This window comes from Oryza glaberrima, chromosome 7 (assembly GCF_000147395.1).
Source record: "Oryza glaberrima chromosome 7, OglaRS2, whole genome shotgun sequence".
Classification (NCBI taxonomy): Eukaryota; Viridiplantae; Streptophyta; class Magnoliopsida; order Poales; family Poaceae; genus Oryza; species Oryza glaberrima.
The window spans coordinates 202,967-217,550 of NC_068332.1; the positions used below are offsets into that span (position 1 = coordinate 202,967).

The 14,584-nt window shown below is 46.1% G+C and overlaps 2 protein-coding genes across 2 annotated transcripts; both read left to right on the forward strand.

Moving 5' to 3' along the window:
- The first annotated feature begins 9,537 nt into the window (after nucleotides 1–9,537).
- On the forward strand, nucleotides 9,538–10,961 carry LOC127778857 (peroxidase 1-like). Its single transcript, XM_052305499.1, has 2 exons — nucleotides 9,538–9,884; nucleotides 9,960–10,961. Exons 1-2 carry the CDS (start codon nucleotides 9,630–9,632, stop codon nucleotides 10,734–10,736), a joined length of 1,032 nt encoding a protein of 343 aa, XP_052161459.1. The 5' UTR covers nucleotides 9,538–9,629; the 3' UTR covers nucleotides 10,737–10,961.
- A 2,188-nt stretch (nucleotides 10,962–13,149) lies between these two features.
- LOC127779222 (peroxidase 1-like) lies at nucleotides 13,150–14,584 on the forward strand. Its single transcript, XM_052305962.1, has 3 exons — nucleotides 13,150–13,248; nucleotides 14,096–14,182; nucleotides 14,282–14,584. Exons 1-3 carry the CDS (start codon nucleotides 13,150–13,152, stop codon nucleotides 14,582–14,584), a joined length of 489 nt encoding a protein of 162 aa, XP_052161922.1.

A 14,584-nucleotide genomic window follows, 5' to 3' on the forward strand; every position in this document is an offset into this window, starting at 1 on the left:
TGTGTACGTGGCTCCAAAATGATCATAGTTTAAACAAGCACATACATGAATATATTTGAACACTGGAGGTTCTTCTGAATCGGAGTATCTGGTGACATTTGGGGTCTGTTTGGGAGAGCAGTTAAAGATTTTTATAAAAGCTGCAGCTGCCAGAAGCTCCCCTAAACAGTATATATTTTCACTCAGATTCTAAGAAGCTGTAGTTGTAGAATCTAGAAAATGGACTAGAAGCTAGAAACTGGGTTTTCCAGCTTCTTCAGATTCTTACCAGCTAGCTTCTCGCCAGCTGCTTCTCATAATTTTAAACTTTCCAAACAAAGCCTTGGAAGCAAATCAAATAGAAGACCAGAGTCTCTGGTTACAAGTACTGAAGCCTCTGGTAGGCATGCGCCGCCTAACATACAGTACTAGAGTCTTTGGTAACCCGTCCTTTTAACTCTGAGCTCATTTTCCCGTATGAGTGTGGTGACATGTGTCTCTCTCTAAGGACAAAAAATGCACATTGAGCACCTAGACACCAACATGATACTTACTCTATCAATCTCATAAAAAATCAACCTAATACTAAATACTAAATGTGATATATCATAATACTACGAATCTGGATATACGTACTAGGATATATCACATCTGATACTAGATTGGTTTTTTATAAGACGGATGGAGTAGATATAAACCTCTTTTAATTCTACGGCTTTCCTAAGACTCAAGTTCAAAAGAAAAAAAAAAGTTAAACTCCTTCGAGTGTCCTTTGTTGTTTGCATATGTTTATGAGGGTATAAATACTTACATCTTTCAACACATGATGGAAACTAGGCCTACACTTATCCTCAATAAATTTATTAGTCTCTTGATTTGTCTTGTCATCCAAGATCCAATAAAGACCTAGATAAACTTTTCGTACTAGTACTATTGATTGATGGTTGAGGGAGACTGCTTTAAACCCGGTTGTGCGTGCTTTTGAGGGATACAAATCATATTCATCAAGGGAACCAAAATGCACCTTAATTTTCGAGAACTTTTACGGTAAAGCAATTTTACTGTTCTTGAGGAGGTACCATGAGGTATCACTTTTTCTATTATAAAGTTAGTACCTCTTGGTACCTAGGTACTATGAGATACCAAATTTTACACTAAATTTTTGGTACCTTTACCTCCTAAAGGACCGTAGATTTGCTCTTTACGGTATATTCTACTGTAATTATATACTTGCAGTATATAGAAGGGTAAGTTTAGTATTTGTGAAAAATATAGAAAGGTCTGTTTAGTAATTTGAATTTGAGATTTATTTGCACCCGGAGTTAATCTCGAACGGGTTGTTTAGTTGGTATTAGTTCTGGATCTCGTAGTACGTTCAGCTAGAGCAGCAGCGCTTCTTCGGAATACATTGTGCGTGGCGGCGAATCGATTGTCGACGGACGAGCGCGCGTGGAGGCAGAGCGATTCCTTCCAATTGAAACAGTATTCAGTACATCGTAGTTCAGATGCCGTAAGCCATTAACGACACACATCTACCTCCATCTTGCACGCTAGCCTGAACTCTGAAGAATCACCAACACTCGTTCAACTATCTCAGAGACACAGCAACTGCAGAGCTGATGTTGCTGCTCCAGTGCTCTGTGCTGCTTCCCCTTCCTCTCTCCCCATACGTGATAGCATGCGAGTGTGGCGGCGCTTGATCATGGCGGCTGTCAGCGGCAAGCCGGCTGGGGCGCGACGCGGTGGCTGTCGCCGGCGGCAGTAGCGCATGGGACGAGTCCCTTTCTCACTATCCGGATCGGACTAAAGAATAGAACGCGAAAATACAAAAATATCCCCCGCAAAAAATATGGAAAGACAAATATACCCTTCACAATTTATACTGTAAAAAAAAGATTGGATGAATCCACACCGTTAGATTCTTTATAGTGCAAGTATATATTGCAAGTATAGTGTACCATAAAACTCCTCTAATTTCGCTTAGTTGGAAATACATATATTTAATCTCCTTAGTCGAAATACATTTATGCAATCTGGCCGGGTTTGGGCTGCACAGCCTGCACCCCCGTCGATGAAGACGATTAAAAAGTAGCTGGATCAGGCGGCAGGCCGAGGCCCACAGTGACCACTCAACTGATGGGCCAATGCATCGGGCTGTTTTGATTATGTACTGCATGTACTCTAGCAGTCCAACTTGTGGGTGAGATCAATTCTTTTATTTCTTGCACAATGCATTCTGGAGTGTTTGGGGGGAAATTATTTTGATCCCTCGAGGGAATATTCCCTTGTTGTTTGCATGCCACTCAAATGATTATAAAAAAAATTAGAAAGATGTATTAACATGTGATATATCACTCCAAAAATATTCAAGTTCAAATTAACTTCTACATCTCGCAATGAAAAAAAAACAAATTAAGCTAGAGCTAGTTAACATATATTACAGTTAAATTTGTTTTTTTGGTTGCGAGATGCAGAAGTTGAATTTGAATTTTCATGTTTGTGAAATGATATGTCACATATTAATACATTTTCTCAATTTTTTTATAACCATTTAAGTGACATGTAAACAACGAAGGGACATTCTCTCGAGGGATCAAAATCCACTCCCAAGTGTTTGGTAGTACTACCAATTATTGGTTTTTCACGCATTTCTTGATTCGAATTTGGATGTGTGTGGTTAGGTGGGAGGGGGGGTTAATTATATCGAAATGCATCTGGTTAATTGTGTAGGATCGAAATCTTCACCAACCACGTGCATCAACTCTAGCCTTAGTATCCCGCATGATATCTGACCACCACGGACATCGTCTTACCACCATGGACCCGGCCCACCGGCTCTCTCTCTCCTCCCCGCCCACGCGCGCGCCTTGGGCCGCCCTCTTGGGCCGGCCGGCCCATTAAGCTCGGCCGAGCCGCCCCTTTCTCTCGGGTCGCGCCCTAGCCACCCGAGGGAAGTCTAACTTCCCTCCCTCTTTCTTTTCTTTTCTTTTCTTTTTCAAAAAGGGTTTAAATAAATCCTTTTCCTTTAGACAAAAATCCAATAATCTTAGAAATTCAATATCTTCCCAACCGTAAGTCCGTTTGACTCCGTTCAACTTCCAAAATTCCTCAAATCTCGAGATCTATCTAATGGCACGCTTAGAGGTCAATAATAGGACTTTATTTTCGCCGTTTGTTGAGTTGTCCCGTTTCGCGTGTAGTTTCGGAGCCCGAAAACCCGTAGTGCGAGGATTTCGAGGATCAAGCTCAAGATCTCGAGCAAGGCAAGCCACCTTTGAACATATTGAGCCTATATTTGAACTTAATTATATTGCTTGCAAAATATTATGCATTGATAGGATTGCACTTAATCTGTTTGCCCCGTCTGCAAGGCAGACCGGTGGGCCTACCTAACTTATTGCATCTGATCCTTCCTTTGTTAATTGTTATACCATGTTCCCTTGTAACCACCTAGTTGCGCCTCGGTAATCATGCACTCCGCACGAGTATCGACGGTCACCTTCAAACTTAAAATCTGAGAAACGTCTTGGGTGAAACTTGGGTTTTACAAAAGACTTGGAAAACCCGACACCTGGGTCGGTGCTTGCGAACTAAATGAATTTCCAAAATCGCGGACCGGGGAACGTACCGGGAGTACGGTTTCCCGCTCTTGCACTTAAGGACCGTCTCCTTGGAATTTCATCCGAACATAAGACAAGTACGACCACATGGGTGGAATGGGACACCCCTGGCTGAGTAATTAGCTAATCGGGGGAGCCTTGATGCCAAGAGACATGTTGATTCGCCGGGGTGGTGTCGGGGAGGACCCTTGGGCTTCCTGGCACAGTATGGTCTGGGACCTAATCTGGTGTTGGTCTGGGACCCCTCTCGTTGGCATATGGTGAACCTGTGTCGGCTTTCAAAATGCCTTGTCATGAAAGCCTTAAGGTCTCTAGTCGTGGCTGTTCTGCACGGGCTGGATGATCCGGGTTAGTAATGTCGTGTGGGTAAAGTGTACCCCCTCTGCAGAGGTTATTAAACTGTTCGAACAGCCGTGCCCACGGTCATGGGCGGATGTGAGGTGATTCCTAGCGTAGTTTTGTTTGACTACTGCCTTGTGAAATTTGCTGTTGTGAAATGGGTTTGATGTTTGGAAAATCCGCGGCTGATGGGATCAGCCTGGCCCGGGTGGCCGTTTGAAAGCTGTTGGCCGGGTGCCAATCTTGATCAATTCAAAAGACTGATACATTGCACAAACTCCGACCGGACGAGACGCACTGTCTCATCCGTGTCGTTTGAGAAGCACTCACTTAGTTGTTTCAGGAAAGAGTTCAAATAAAATCAATTGCAAAAACAACAGCCCTTCCTTGAAGCCTGCATTAAACACTTATTTCCCATGGCTTGCTGAGTACTCCCGTACTCACCCTTGCTCTATATAAATAATCCCCCCCCAGTTGCTGAAGAAGATGAAGCGGATCCTGCCGACGAGGAGTTCTTCCAGGAGCAAGCCGGCTACGACGAGTTTTAGGGTTTCGGCCTAGTTCCCAAGTCGCGCCTGTGATGTTTGGTCCAAGTCTTGGCTTCCGTTTCCCTTTTGTAACGCAGTTGTGAGCTCGGGATCTGTCCGCAGCCCAACATGACTGTACTCCTACTCTATAATAAAGAGACCTCTGTTGCTGCGATATTCTATCTTCCTGTGATACCAGCACTATTTCCTGGGACTGGTATCGATTAACAGGTTAATTTGGAGCGTCACGGGCTAGTTCCGCTCGGGACTAGTTGATCATAACTAAGCTTTTCTTCATTATCATCATCAGATTCATCAACATCAAAACTTGCATTACGAGCAATAAAAGCTAGATCAACAACTTGCTTACCTTTGCTCTCACCTTCATCTTCCGATTCATCAAAAACTTTTATGAGTTCTTGGATTAACCACTGCATACAATGCTTCTTCTTCTCCTTCTCTTTCATGTTCTTCTTCTTGTTCAAGTCATCATCTTTGATTCTACCATCATCTTCCTTCTTTTCTCTCCCAAGCTTAGGACAATGCGAGCGAAGATGATCAAGTACTCCACACTCAAAACAACGATTCGGTTCTCCTCTTTTCTTGTTCCTAACATTTTTCATAGCTCGAGAAAATTTGTTAGATAACAAAACCAAGTCCTCCTCCTCGAACTGTTCGAGTTGATCATCGGACATGGCATTAAATAAAGCAAGAACAGAAGACTTTGATGAAGAAGCACCAACATCCAAAGAACTCAAAGACGAAACCAATGCACTAGACTTAGAATCGACTTTACGAGCAAGAATATTCATCTCATGAGTTTTCAATTTTGTGTAAAGCGAATCCAAAGTCAAAGTAGATATGTTAACAGACTCCTGAATAGATGTAACTTTCATCTCCCAAATAGACATGTCAAGACCATTCAAAAAGTGACGAGAAATCTTAGATTGTGGATAATTAGCATCATAAGAAGAATCAACAGATCTAAGATCATTCAAAATTTTATTAAACCTAGAAAGATAGTCATCCAAAGCTTCTCCAGGTTTCATCTCAAATTTAATATATTCCTTTTTGAAAAGATCACGACGAAGTTCTTTAATGTTATTTGTTCCCTGATGAAAATTACTCAAAGCAATCCAAATCTCATGGGCAGTTTGAAGATGAGCAACACGATCATAATCCGAACGAGAAATCCCACTCAAAAGAATATTGCGAGCTTTGCAATTTTGTTCAAAAACAGTTTTTTCAGCAGCAATATTAATAGCTTTAGGAATCACATAAGGATGAGAAACTTTTCTCCGAATATCATAATCTTCAACCATAATGTAAGATTGCATCCTACTACACCAATGAGAAAAATCCGTTCCATCGAAAACATGCAGCTTAGTTGAAAACCTAGCAGGAGTAGCCATGGCAAAAACTCTAGATCGATAAAAATCCAAAGAAGAAAACAAGGCTCTGATACCACTTGTAGGATCGAAACACAAGAACTAAGCCAACCAGAGGGGGGGTGAATGGTTGGTATACCCAAAAACCAAAAACTTTTAGCGGAAATAAAAGTTACCCTCGAAGTCGATGGATTGTGGTCTGACCGAAGGTGTTGAGCCGGTCTGACCACCTGATGTACGTCGGTCTGACCGATGTAGATCGATCGGTCGAACCGCCGAGATCGCCTGCTGCCGACTGAAGCCGCCCCCGGTCTGACCGCCCTTACGTTCGCCGGTCTGACCGCCGCCTTGTCGCCGGTCTGACCGTCGAAACCCGGTGAAACACAAATTGAAGAACTCTCAAAGTAGATGACAACTTTATTACTTCTCTCTGTGTTTACAAAGTGCAACAACAGCACTCCTTACAAAAATCTCGACTAAACTCGAAACCCTAACTAAACTATCAACTCCATGCTCTGAAAAGCGATACAAAAGCGATACCGGGAAGCCTCACGCTCTCCCTCTATTTATACATAAGGTAGGTAGCCTAAAGCCATGAACCAAACTCATACTAAGAGTCCTAAACACCTTAGGAAACCCTCTAGTATAAGAAAGAAACTTTACATAACCAATCGTACCAAATTTGGACTCTTTCCAAATTCGACTCCGCATCCCATACGCACACAATACCTCCATCGTATGGCATATGGAATCTTCACTAACCACGTGCATCAACTCTAGCCTTAGTATCCCGCATGATATCTGACCACCACGGACATCGTCTTACCACCAAGTCGACTCCCGGTCCATCACCGCAAATACTCTTCCGAGGCATCGAGTCACCTACACATGAAACAAACAAAGAAACCATATTCCAAGACCAAGCTATCCCCAACTTGACTCATTAGTAGCAAACAACAGTATTACATACGTATAGTATCCATCTAGAAGCCATAACCATGAACAATCACGGATATCCAAAGAAACAACCCGAAACCGAAACCGACACAGCGTCGGCCGGTCAGACCACGGGCCTGGCCGGTCTGACCGCACACATAGCACCGGTCCGACCGGCAACCTCCGCCCGGTCGGACCGGACACATAAAATAACAGTGAATCCGATCATCACCTGAAAATTAATTATCTCCAAAACTACTTCGACGATAATCTCCAAATATCAAAACCAATAATCACAGATGTCAATTGTTCATCACAGAATAAGAATCAAAACACACATTGATCTTACAAATTGTAATATATATGATTGTTACTAGCTGGCCATGCTGAAACGAGATAGATGTACAGTACTTGATTGCTTCCAGTAAATTGATAAAATCCAAGCATACATGCGGTACCCTGTAATATCTATATATCGATCTGAGTATAGCTGCTGGCTGAACAACCAAGGGAATAGCGACCGAGTACCTGCTGCATGCATATATGAGATCGACCTGGCCTTTTTGTAGTACAGTATTAATTTGTTGCCTTGGAAGCAACAGATCGATTCATCTGTAGTATTGTATACATAGCTGCTTGCTGGCTATAGCTACAAGAGGCACGCGCGTACGACGTCCGTCCATGGATGGATGACGACATATCTTCAATTGCATGCATTCATCCATCCATCGATTTGTTTTCCTTCCAAGCTACGGCGGCCCGCGCCCAAACAACTAACATCGTATCTGTCTATCTATCTCTCGATCGACACCAAACCAAACGAGATATATAATCTTTTCTAGGAGTACTTTATATACTCCCTCCGTTTCAAAATGTTTGACACCGTTGACTTTTTAGTACATATTTGACCGTTCGTCTTATTCAAAAAAATTTGTGAAATATGTAAAATTATATGTGCACATGAAAGTATATTTAACAATGAATCAAATGATATGAAAATAATAAATAATTACTTAAATTTTTGAATAAGATGAATGGTCAAACATATACTAAAAAGTTAACGGTGTCAAACATTTTGAAACGGAGGGAGTATATATCAACAGCGAGACATATATACTACTAGCTATATATGAATGAATATATGCAGAGATCAACAAGAGGGCATATATATGCATAGTCGTAGTAGGTAGCCATCGATCGATCAGTCTCTCTCATATCAGGTAAGGTTAAGTTGCAGGCAGGGCAGGGTATGTAGGCCCGGCCAGGGATTCCTACGTACATACTACGTAACGTACGCATGCATCATATTCATATATGTACACTCCTATTACTACACATGCACCTCCGGAAATTAACTACTGAGATAGATAGTTAGCACCAAGCCACCAACTACCACAGACTTTTTAAATAATGGACTGTCTATTACACATCTCATATAAAATATCTCTTAAAATCTTATAATTTTTAAACCGTTAAATCACATTAAGATTCGTACAGACACTCAAACCCTAATCTATTCCTCCTCTTTTTCGTTTTCCCTTAGCCCCACACCCCAGAACCTTTCGATGCCCTACTCGGTTAATCTCCGTTGTCGCTGCCTCCTTTGCCGCCATCACCTAATGCCCCGTCGCCTAGCCTCGCCGGTTGGTCGGAAGGTGGTTGACGGTGTTGGCAAGACCCACCTCAAGTTGTCGGTGGTAAGGTGCCCCGCCTCATCGTCCTTCACATCACTATCAGCTCCCCGCCACCTGATCCGCTCCTATCGGCCATCACCGCCTAACCCGCCGCTCCATTTTGCCCCACTGCCAACATCGGCCGACCGTTGACTGTTGACCCTACGTCTTTGGTAGTGGCAACGCCACCTTGCCGCCTGCCAGTTCCATCTCCTACGTCCATAACTCTAAGCCCAACCATCTTCTCCTTCTTCCCCCTCCCTCTTCCCCACCCATACCCCAATACGGGACCCTAATGTGTAGACCCTCTGCTAGATTTAATTTTAGGGTGCTATCGACACTGAAGAAGAAGAGTAGGTCGTCGGAGTTGAAGGAAAAGGACCTAAATCATAAATCACAAAGCATATTTGTTGATCTAAATTCTATAAAATTTAGGGATGGGTTTTCTTTCGATTGAAGGTTGGCAATTCCGTACGTTTTAACAATCACATCTACACACATCTTGTTGCAGTCGCATCTTCTGCTGGGGCACGCATGCATCGCAATATTATAGTTGCCTTGCCGGCAGCCTTTGCAACCTATAACTGCATGCCTGCCATCCATCTACTTCCACTGTAAACGTACGTTTCATTTCTCGGACGACATCTCAACTAACGAAAGGGATTATGTGTTCTACTGTGCTAGCTGGAGTAGCTGCTAGATCGACCAGAAAAGGTGTAGGCAAGCAGCCACGCACATGCATTTTCTGCGTAGTACGTACGTACTACTAGCTATGTTATCTTAGTTTGCACTGTTCGTCATCTTTATTAATTCCTGCAAAGGAATCGGAAAACTTAATTATGTATGTAATCTCTCCCGGCCCCACCTAATTTTTTCTGATGCTAGCTACTATGGTAGTTTGCATGTATGCAACGTGAAAAATAACAGCGTGTAGGGTAACTTTCCATGACACAGCTGCAGAGCTGCTAGCGTCGACAGAGCTAATTAATTAAGAGTTCAATTAGCTGGGCTGTCATGGAATGGGCGCACACAAGTGTATATATAAGAAGCAGCTTCCATCCATCTATCTCTCACACTGATCCAGGCTCTCTCCACTACTATATGCAAGTTAAGTTAGTGCACTGAAGGAGAGCCTGAGATACGTCGTCGTACACACTTGATTAATTAATGGCGTGGAGGAACAGCGGGCGGGTGAAGGTGATGAACAGGAGGAGCAGCAGGATGGCAGTCATGGCAGCCGCCGTGCTGGCCGTGTGCAGCTTTGCGGCGGTGACCATGGCCCAGCTGGAGATGGACTTCTACAGCAAGACGTGCCCGAACGTCGAGGAGATCGTCCGGCGGGAGATGGAGGAGATCCTCCGGGTGGCGCCGACGCTCGCCGGCCCGCTCCTCCGCCTCCATTTCCACGACTGCTTCGTCAGGGTACTGTCTCATGCATCTCATCGATCGATCGATCATATCGCTAGCTAGCTTGCTTTAATTTAATTACTCCTGCAGGGGTGCGACGCGTCGGTGCTGATCGACTCGACGGCCGGCAACGTGGCGGAGAAGGACGCCAAGCCCAACCTCACTCTCCGCGGCTTCGGGGCGGTGCAGCGGGTCAAGGACAAGCTCAACGCCGCCTGCCCGGCCACCGTCTCCTGCGCCGACGTCCTCGCCCTCATGGCCCGTGACGCCGTCGTCCTCGCCAACGGGCCCTCCTGGCCCGTCTCGCTCGGCCGCCGCGACGGCCGCCTCTCCATCGCCAACGACACCAACCAGCTGCCGCCCCCCACCGCCAACTTCACCCAGCTCTCCCAGATGTTCGCCGCCAAAGGCCTCGACGCCAAGGACCTCGTCGTCCTCTCCGGCGGCCACACGCTCGGCACGGCGCACTGCGCGCTCTTCTCCGACCGCCTCTACAACTTCACCGGCCTGGTGAACGACGGCGACGTGGACCCGGCGCTGGACGCGGCGTACATGGCGAAGCTCAAGGCCAAGTGCCGGAGCCTGAGCGACAACACCACCCTGTCGGAGATGGACCCCGGCAGCTTCCTCACCTTCGACGCCAGCTACTACCGGCTGGTGGCCAAGCGCCGCGGCATCTTCCACTCCGACTCCGCGCTGCTCACCGATCCCGTCACCAGGGCCTACGTCGAGCGCCAGGCAACCGGCCACTTCGCCGACGACTTCTTCCGCGACTTCGCCGACTCCATGGTGAAGATGAGCACCATTGACGTGCTCACCGGGGCGCAGGGCGAGATCAGGAACAAGTGCTACGCCATCAACATATAATAAAGTAACTGCATCTGCATGCATGCGCACTAATCAAAGGTTCGATTTATTTGGTTTCTTCCGTCAATTTTTTTAATTGGTTTCAGTTTATTTGCAAAAAAGATCGTGTTAATTTGGTTTGGGTACAGTACAGATGAACGAATCCATCACTGCGTACTATGTATATGTGTGTAACTGATGTACTATGTACGTAGATTGCATGCCAATGGGTTTCTTGTTTTGCTACTTTTTAATTTGTTTTTTGGGGTGCGTGGCATCTATGTTCAACTCTTGTGAATTCATTCATGATATATGTAATAAGTTCAAACGAGACAATAACTAAAATATACTCTCTTTCACAATTTATCACTAGTAACTGTTGACTTGAATGTTTTTGCACCCAATCTAGGTATATATACATCATGCCTGCATTGATATATACTCCCTCCGTTCTAGAATATAGAGAGTTTTAGAGTTAGACACAATTATTAAAAAAGTAGATATAATTAAATATGAAGGGGTTGTTATTTGTTGAGAAGTGAAGATAGGTGGGAAAAGTGAATGTTGGAGGGTTATGATTGGTTGGGAAAAAAATGTTGGTGGAGAAGTTGTTATATTTTGAGACAAATTCTAGATACTAAAAATTGTTATATTTTGGGACGGAGGGAGTACATGCCATACTTATGTACTGTGTTTTTCATAGGCATTTTGGAAATGGACATTCTGATTATATCGATGATGGGCTCAATTCAGCCCGTTACTTGATTAGCAAAGGAGCCCATGCATAGTCCAAACAGGCCTTAAGCCATGACTCTATTCGTCTGTCTTGTTTATTTGGGCCTAAACTAGCTCAGCCCCTGTCTGCTGCTACGAATCTCATGGCATTTGACCTGGTTCCGTGTTTCCTCCGAACGAGGCTATCAGTCCATTCTTCGACTGTACAATGACACCAACTACTCTCTTCGATCCCAACTATAAATGTTTATAGGATTCAAATTTTCTACGCAATATAAACTTTTTTAGAACATCGACCAACTAATCAGGCGCTAAGAAGAATTTGAGAATTTAAGAATTTCAAATTTCAAATTTTATGTAATGAGTTGACTGAAAGGGAATATTTTCCCTACCTTTAATCTTTGGTAAATGACTTAAGAGAATACTTATATTTAAGAGCGGTAGGAGTAATTACTAGCTTGTATGCTTTTGAAAAACACATATCAGTTAAGACATTTGCTTTGGTTCAACAAAAAGTATCTCGAGGTACCGGCCGATACCTCACGGTATCAAATCGTTTCCGATCGTTGGAGCTAGCTGGGCAGGATGAGCATTGTTAAATCGAACGATCAGAAACGATTTGGTACCGTGAGTTACAGCTACCTCGAACTACTTTTTGTTGGATCAGAGCAAATCTCCACCATTTAATGGTTTGAAAAACGTGCGAACGGAAAACTAGCAAAGTTTTATAAGTTGAAGAAAAAAAAGGGTAAGAGTGATAAAAAAAAACCGTGAGCCGATACACAAAGATTTATACTATCATGATATCATCCTTATAGCAGGTACAATAGCAAGCTATAAGCTAGCTATAACCACACATATCAAGAAGAAAAGAGAAGAAAGCGGGCTACAGATTTATAGCCAACTGCAACACGGACTCGAAGACATTATGAGTGTACGAGAGGTGGGACCGGGTATTAATTGTGTAGTTTATTTTTTAGGAAAAAGTACAAATTACCCCCCCCCCTGAACTATGACGACAGTATGAATTACCCCCCTAAACCACAAAACCAGACATTTTATACCCTAAACTATCTATACCAGACGAATAACCACCCTCAACCCAATCCAAAACGGTATCGTCCTACGTGGCGTCCGCGTGGCAATCTAGTCAGCAATTTTTTTTAAAAAAGGTGGATCCACCTGTCATACTCTCACAAATCTCTCTTCCCCTCTTCTCTCAATCTCTCTCTGTCACTGTCTCAGATGTCGTTGGGAGCAACGAGTTGGTGGCCGGCGATGGGCGTGCGGCCGGCACGGCCGGCGCGGCGGGTGCGGCGGGTGGCGGGGGTGCGGCTGGCGGGCGTGGCGGGGTGTGGCGGGGCGTGGTGGGGGCGGGGCAGGCGTCGAGTGTGGCGGGCGTGGGGGTGGCGGGCGTGGCGGGCGGCGAGCGTGACGGCGCCCGTGCCCCCCTGGGGCCGCGCCGCCCCGCTGCCCCCGTGGTGCCGTGCCCCCTCCTGTAGCGGCGGAGTGCGGCAAGTGGTGAGGGTGGAGGCGGAGGTCGTCTCCGCCCTTCCGCTCCGAGCCCCCCGGCGGCCGCCGCCACCGCGCCCGAGCTCCTCGTCGTCGTCTTCAACCTGGGGCCGTTGGTCTCTCTCTCTCTCTCTCACCCCTCTCTCTCGGGCCGTCGGGAGGTCAGCGCGCACGGCGGAGGGTCGACATGGCCGTGGCCACCGTCATCGCCGCGACCGCGCCCGAGCTCGCAGTCGTCGTCTTCAACCTCCAACCTCATCCGCCCCTCTTTGGAGGCCGCCGGTCAGTATCCGCCACGCTTCTCCTTGCTCGGCTCTCCCGACGGCACCAGAGAGAGAGAGACGACCGCCGTCTCGATTCAATGTCCTCGGCCGCCCGCCGCCCGTCTTGCCCTCCCCACCGCGCCCTCCTCGGGGAGGACTCGTCGCCCGCCGCTTGCCTGAGCCGAGAGAGAGAGAGAGAGAGAGAGAAGACGATGACGACGTAGGCCGCATCCTCCAATGCCCTCCTCGGCGCCTCCCGTCGCCCGTCGTGCCATTCCCGTGCTCTGCCGTCGCCCCCCGCACGTCGACCGCCCGTCCGCGCGCCGCTGCCGCCGCCCACTGCCCATCGACACATGCCTGAGAGAGAGAAGGCGGAGGGAGAAGAGAGATAATGACAGGTGGGCCCTATATTTTCTTTTTTTTTGCTGATTGAATTTCCACGTCAGCGACATGTGTATGCCACGTAGGAGAAAAACAGTTTAGGATTGAGTCGAGGGGGTAATTCATCCGGTATCAATAGTTCGAGGTGTAATATGTCTGGTTTTGTGGTTCGGAGGGTAATTCATACTGTCACAACAGTTCGGAGGGGGGTAATTCGTACTTTTTCCTATTTTTTATAGTTAACTATTGTATGAATGGACTATTAGATTAGCTATAAATAATTTGGAGCTAACATTTGGCTGTACTATTAAACTTGCTCTTAGAATTAAAAAAGAAATGTACTCCATTATCATGTATTGACTGAGCTAGAGCTAATTAAGACCAATTCCTCGGTCTACGGCTGTAATTAAGTGGCCTGTCAGATGTGTAGAGAACATGCATGCTCCGCCATATAAACCCGGAGCAGATCGAGTGTCGGAAGATGAGTAGAATAATAAATGTCATGTTGTAAAAGTATATGCCCCCACCCTCGCCGCCGCCATCCTCAGGCTCCACTTCCACGACTGCTTCGTCAGGGTATTATACATAGATGACATATATATATAGTAGTTTTCTTCTGCTCTACTACTAGCTACTCCGTATATGCTGATCTGAATGCATGGATTGGGATTGCAGGGTTGCGACGCCTCCGTGCTGCTGAGCTCCACCCACGGCGTCGGCGGCGGCAACAACATGGCCGAGCGGGACGCACCACCCAACCGGAGCCTGCGCGACTTCGTCTCCGTCCAAAGGGTCAAGTCCAGGCTCGAGGCCGCCTGCCCCTCCACCGTCTCCTGCGCCGACATCCTCGCCCTCATGGTCCGTGACGCTGTCCTCCTCGCCAGTGGACCCTACTGGCCCGTTCCGCTCGGCCGGAGGGACGGCCGCGTCTCCTGCGCCGCTGAGGTTGTCTCCATCCAAGATCGTTTAGAAATTTAA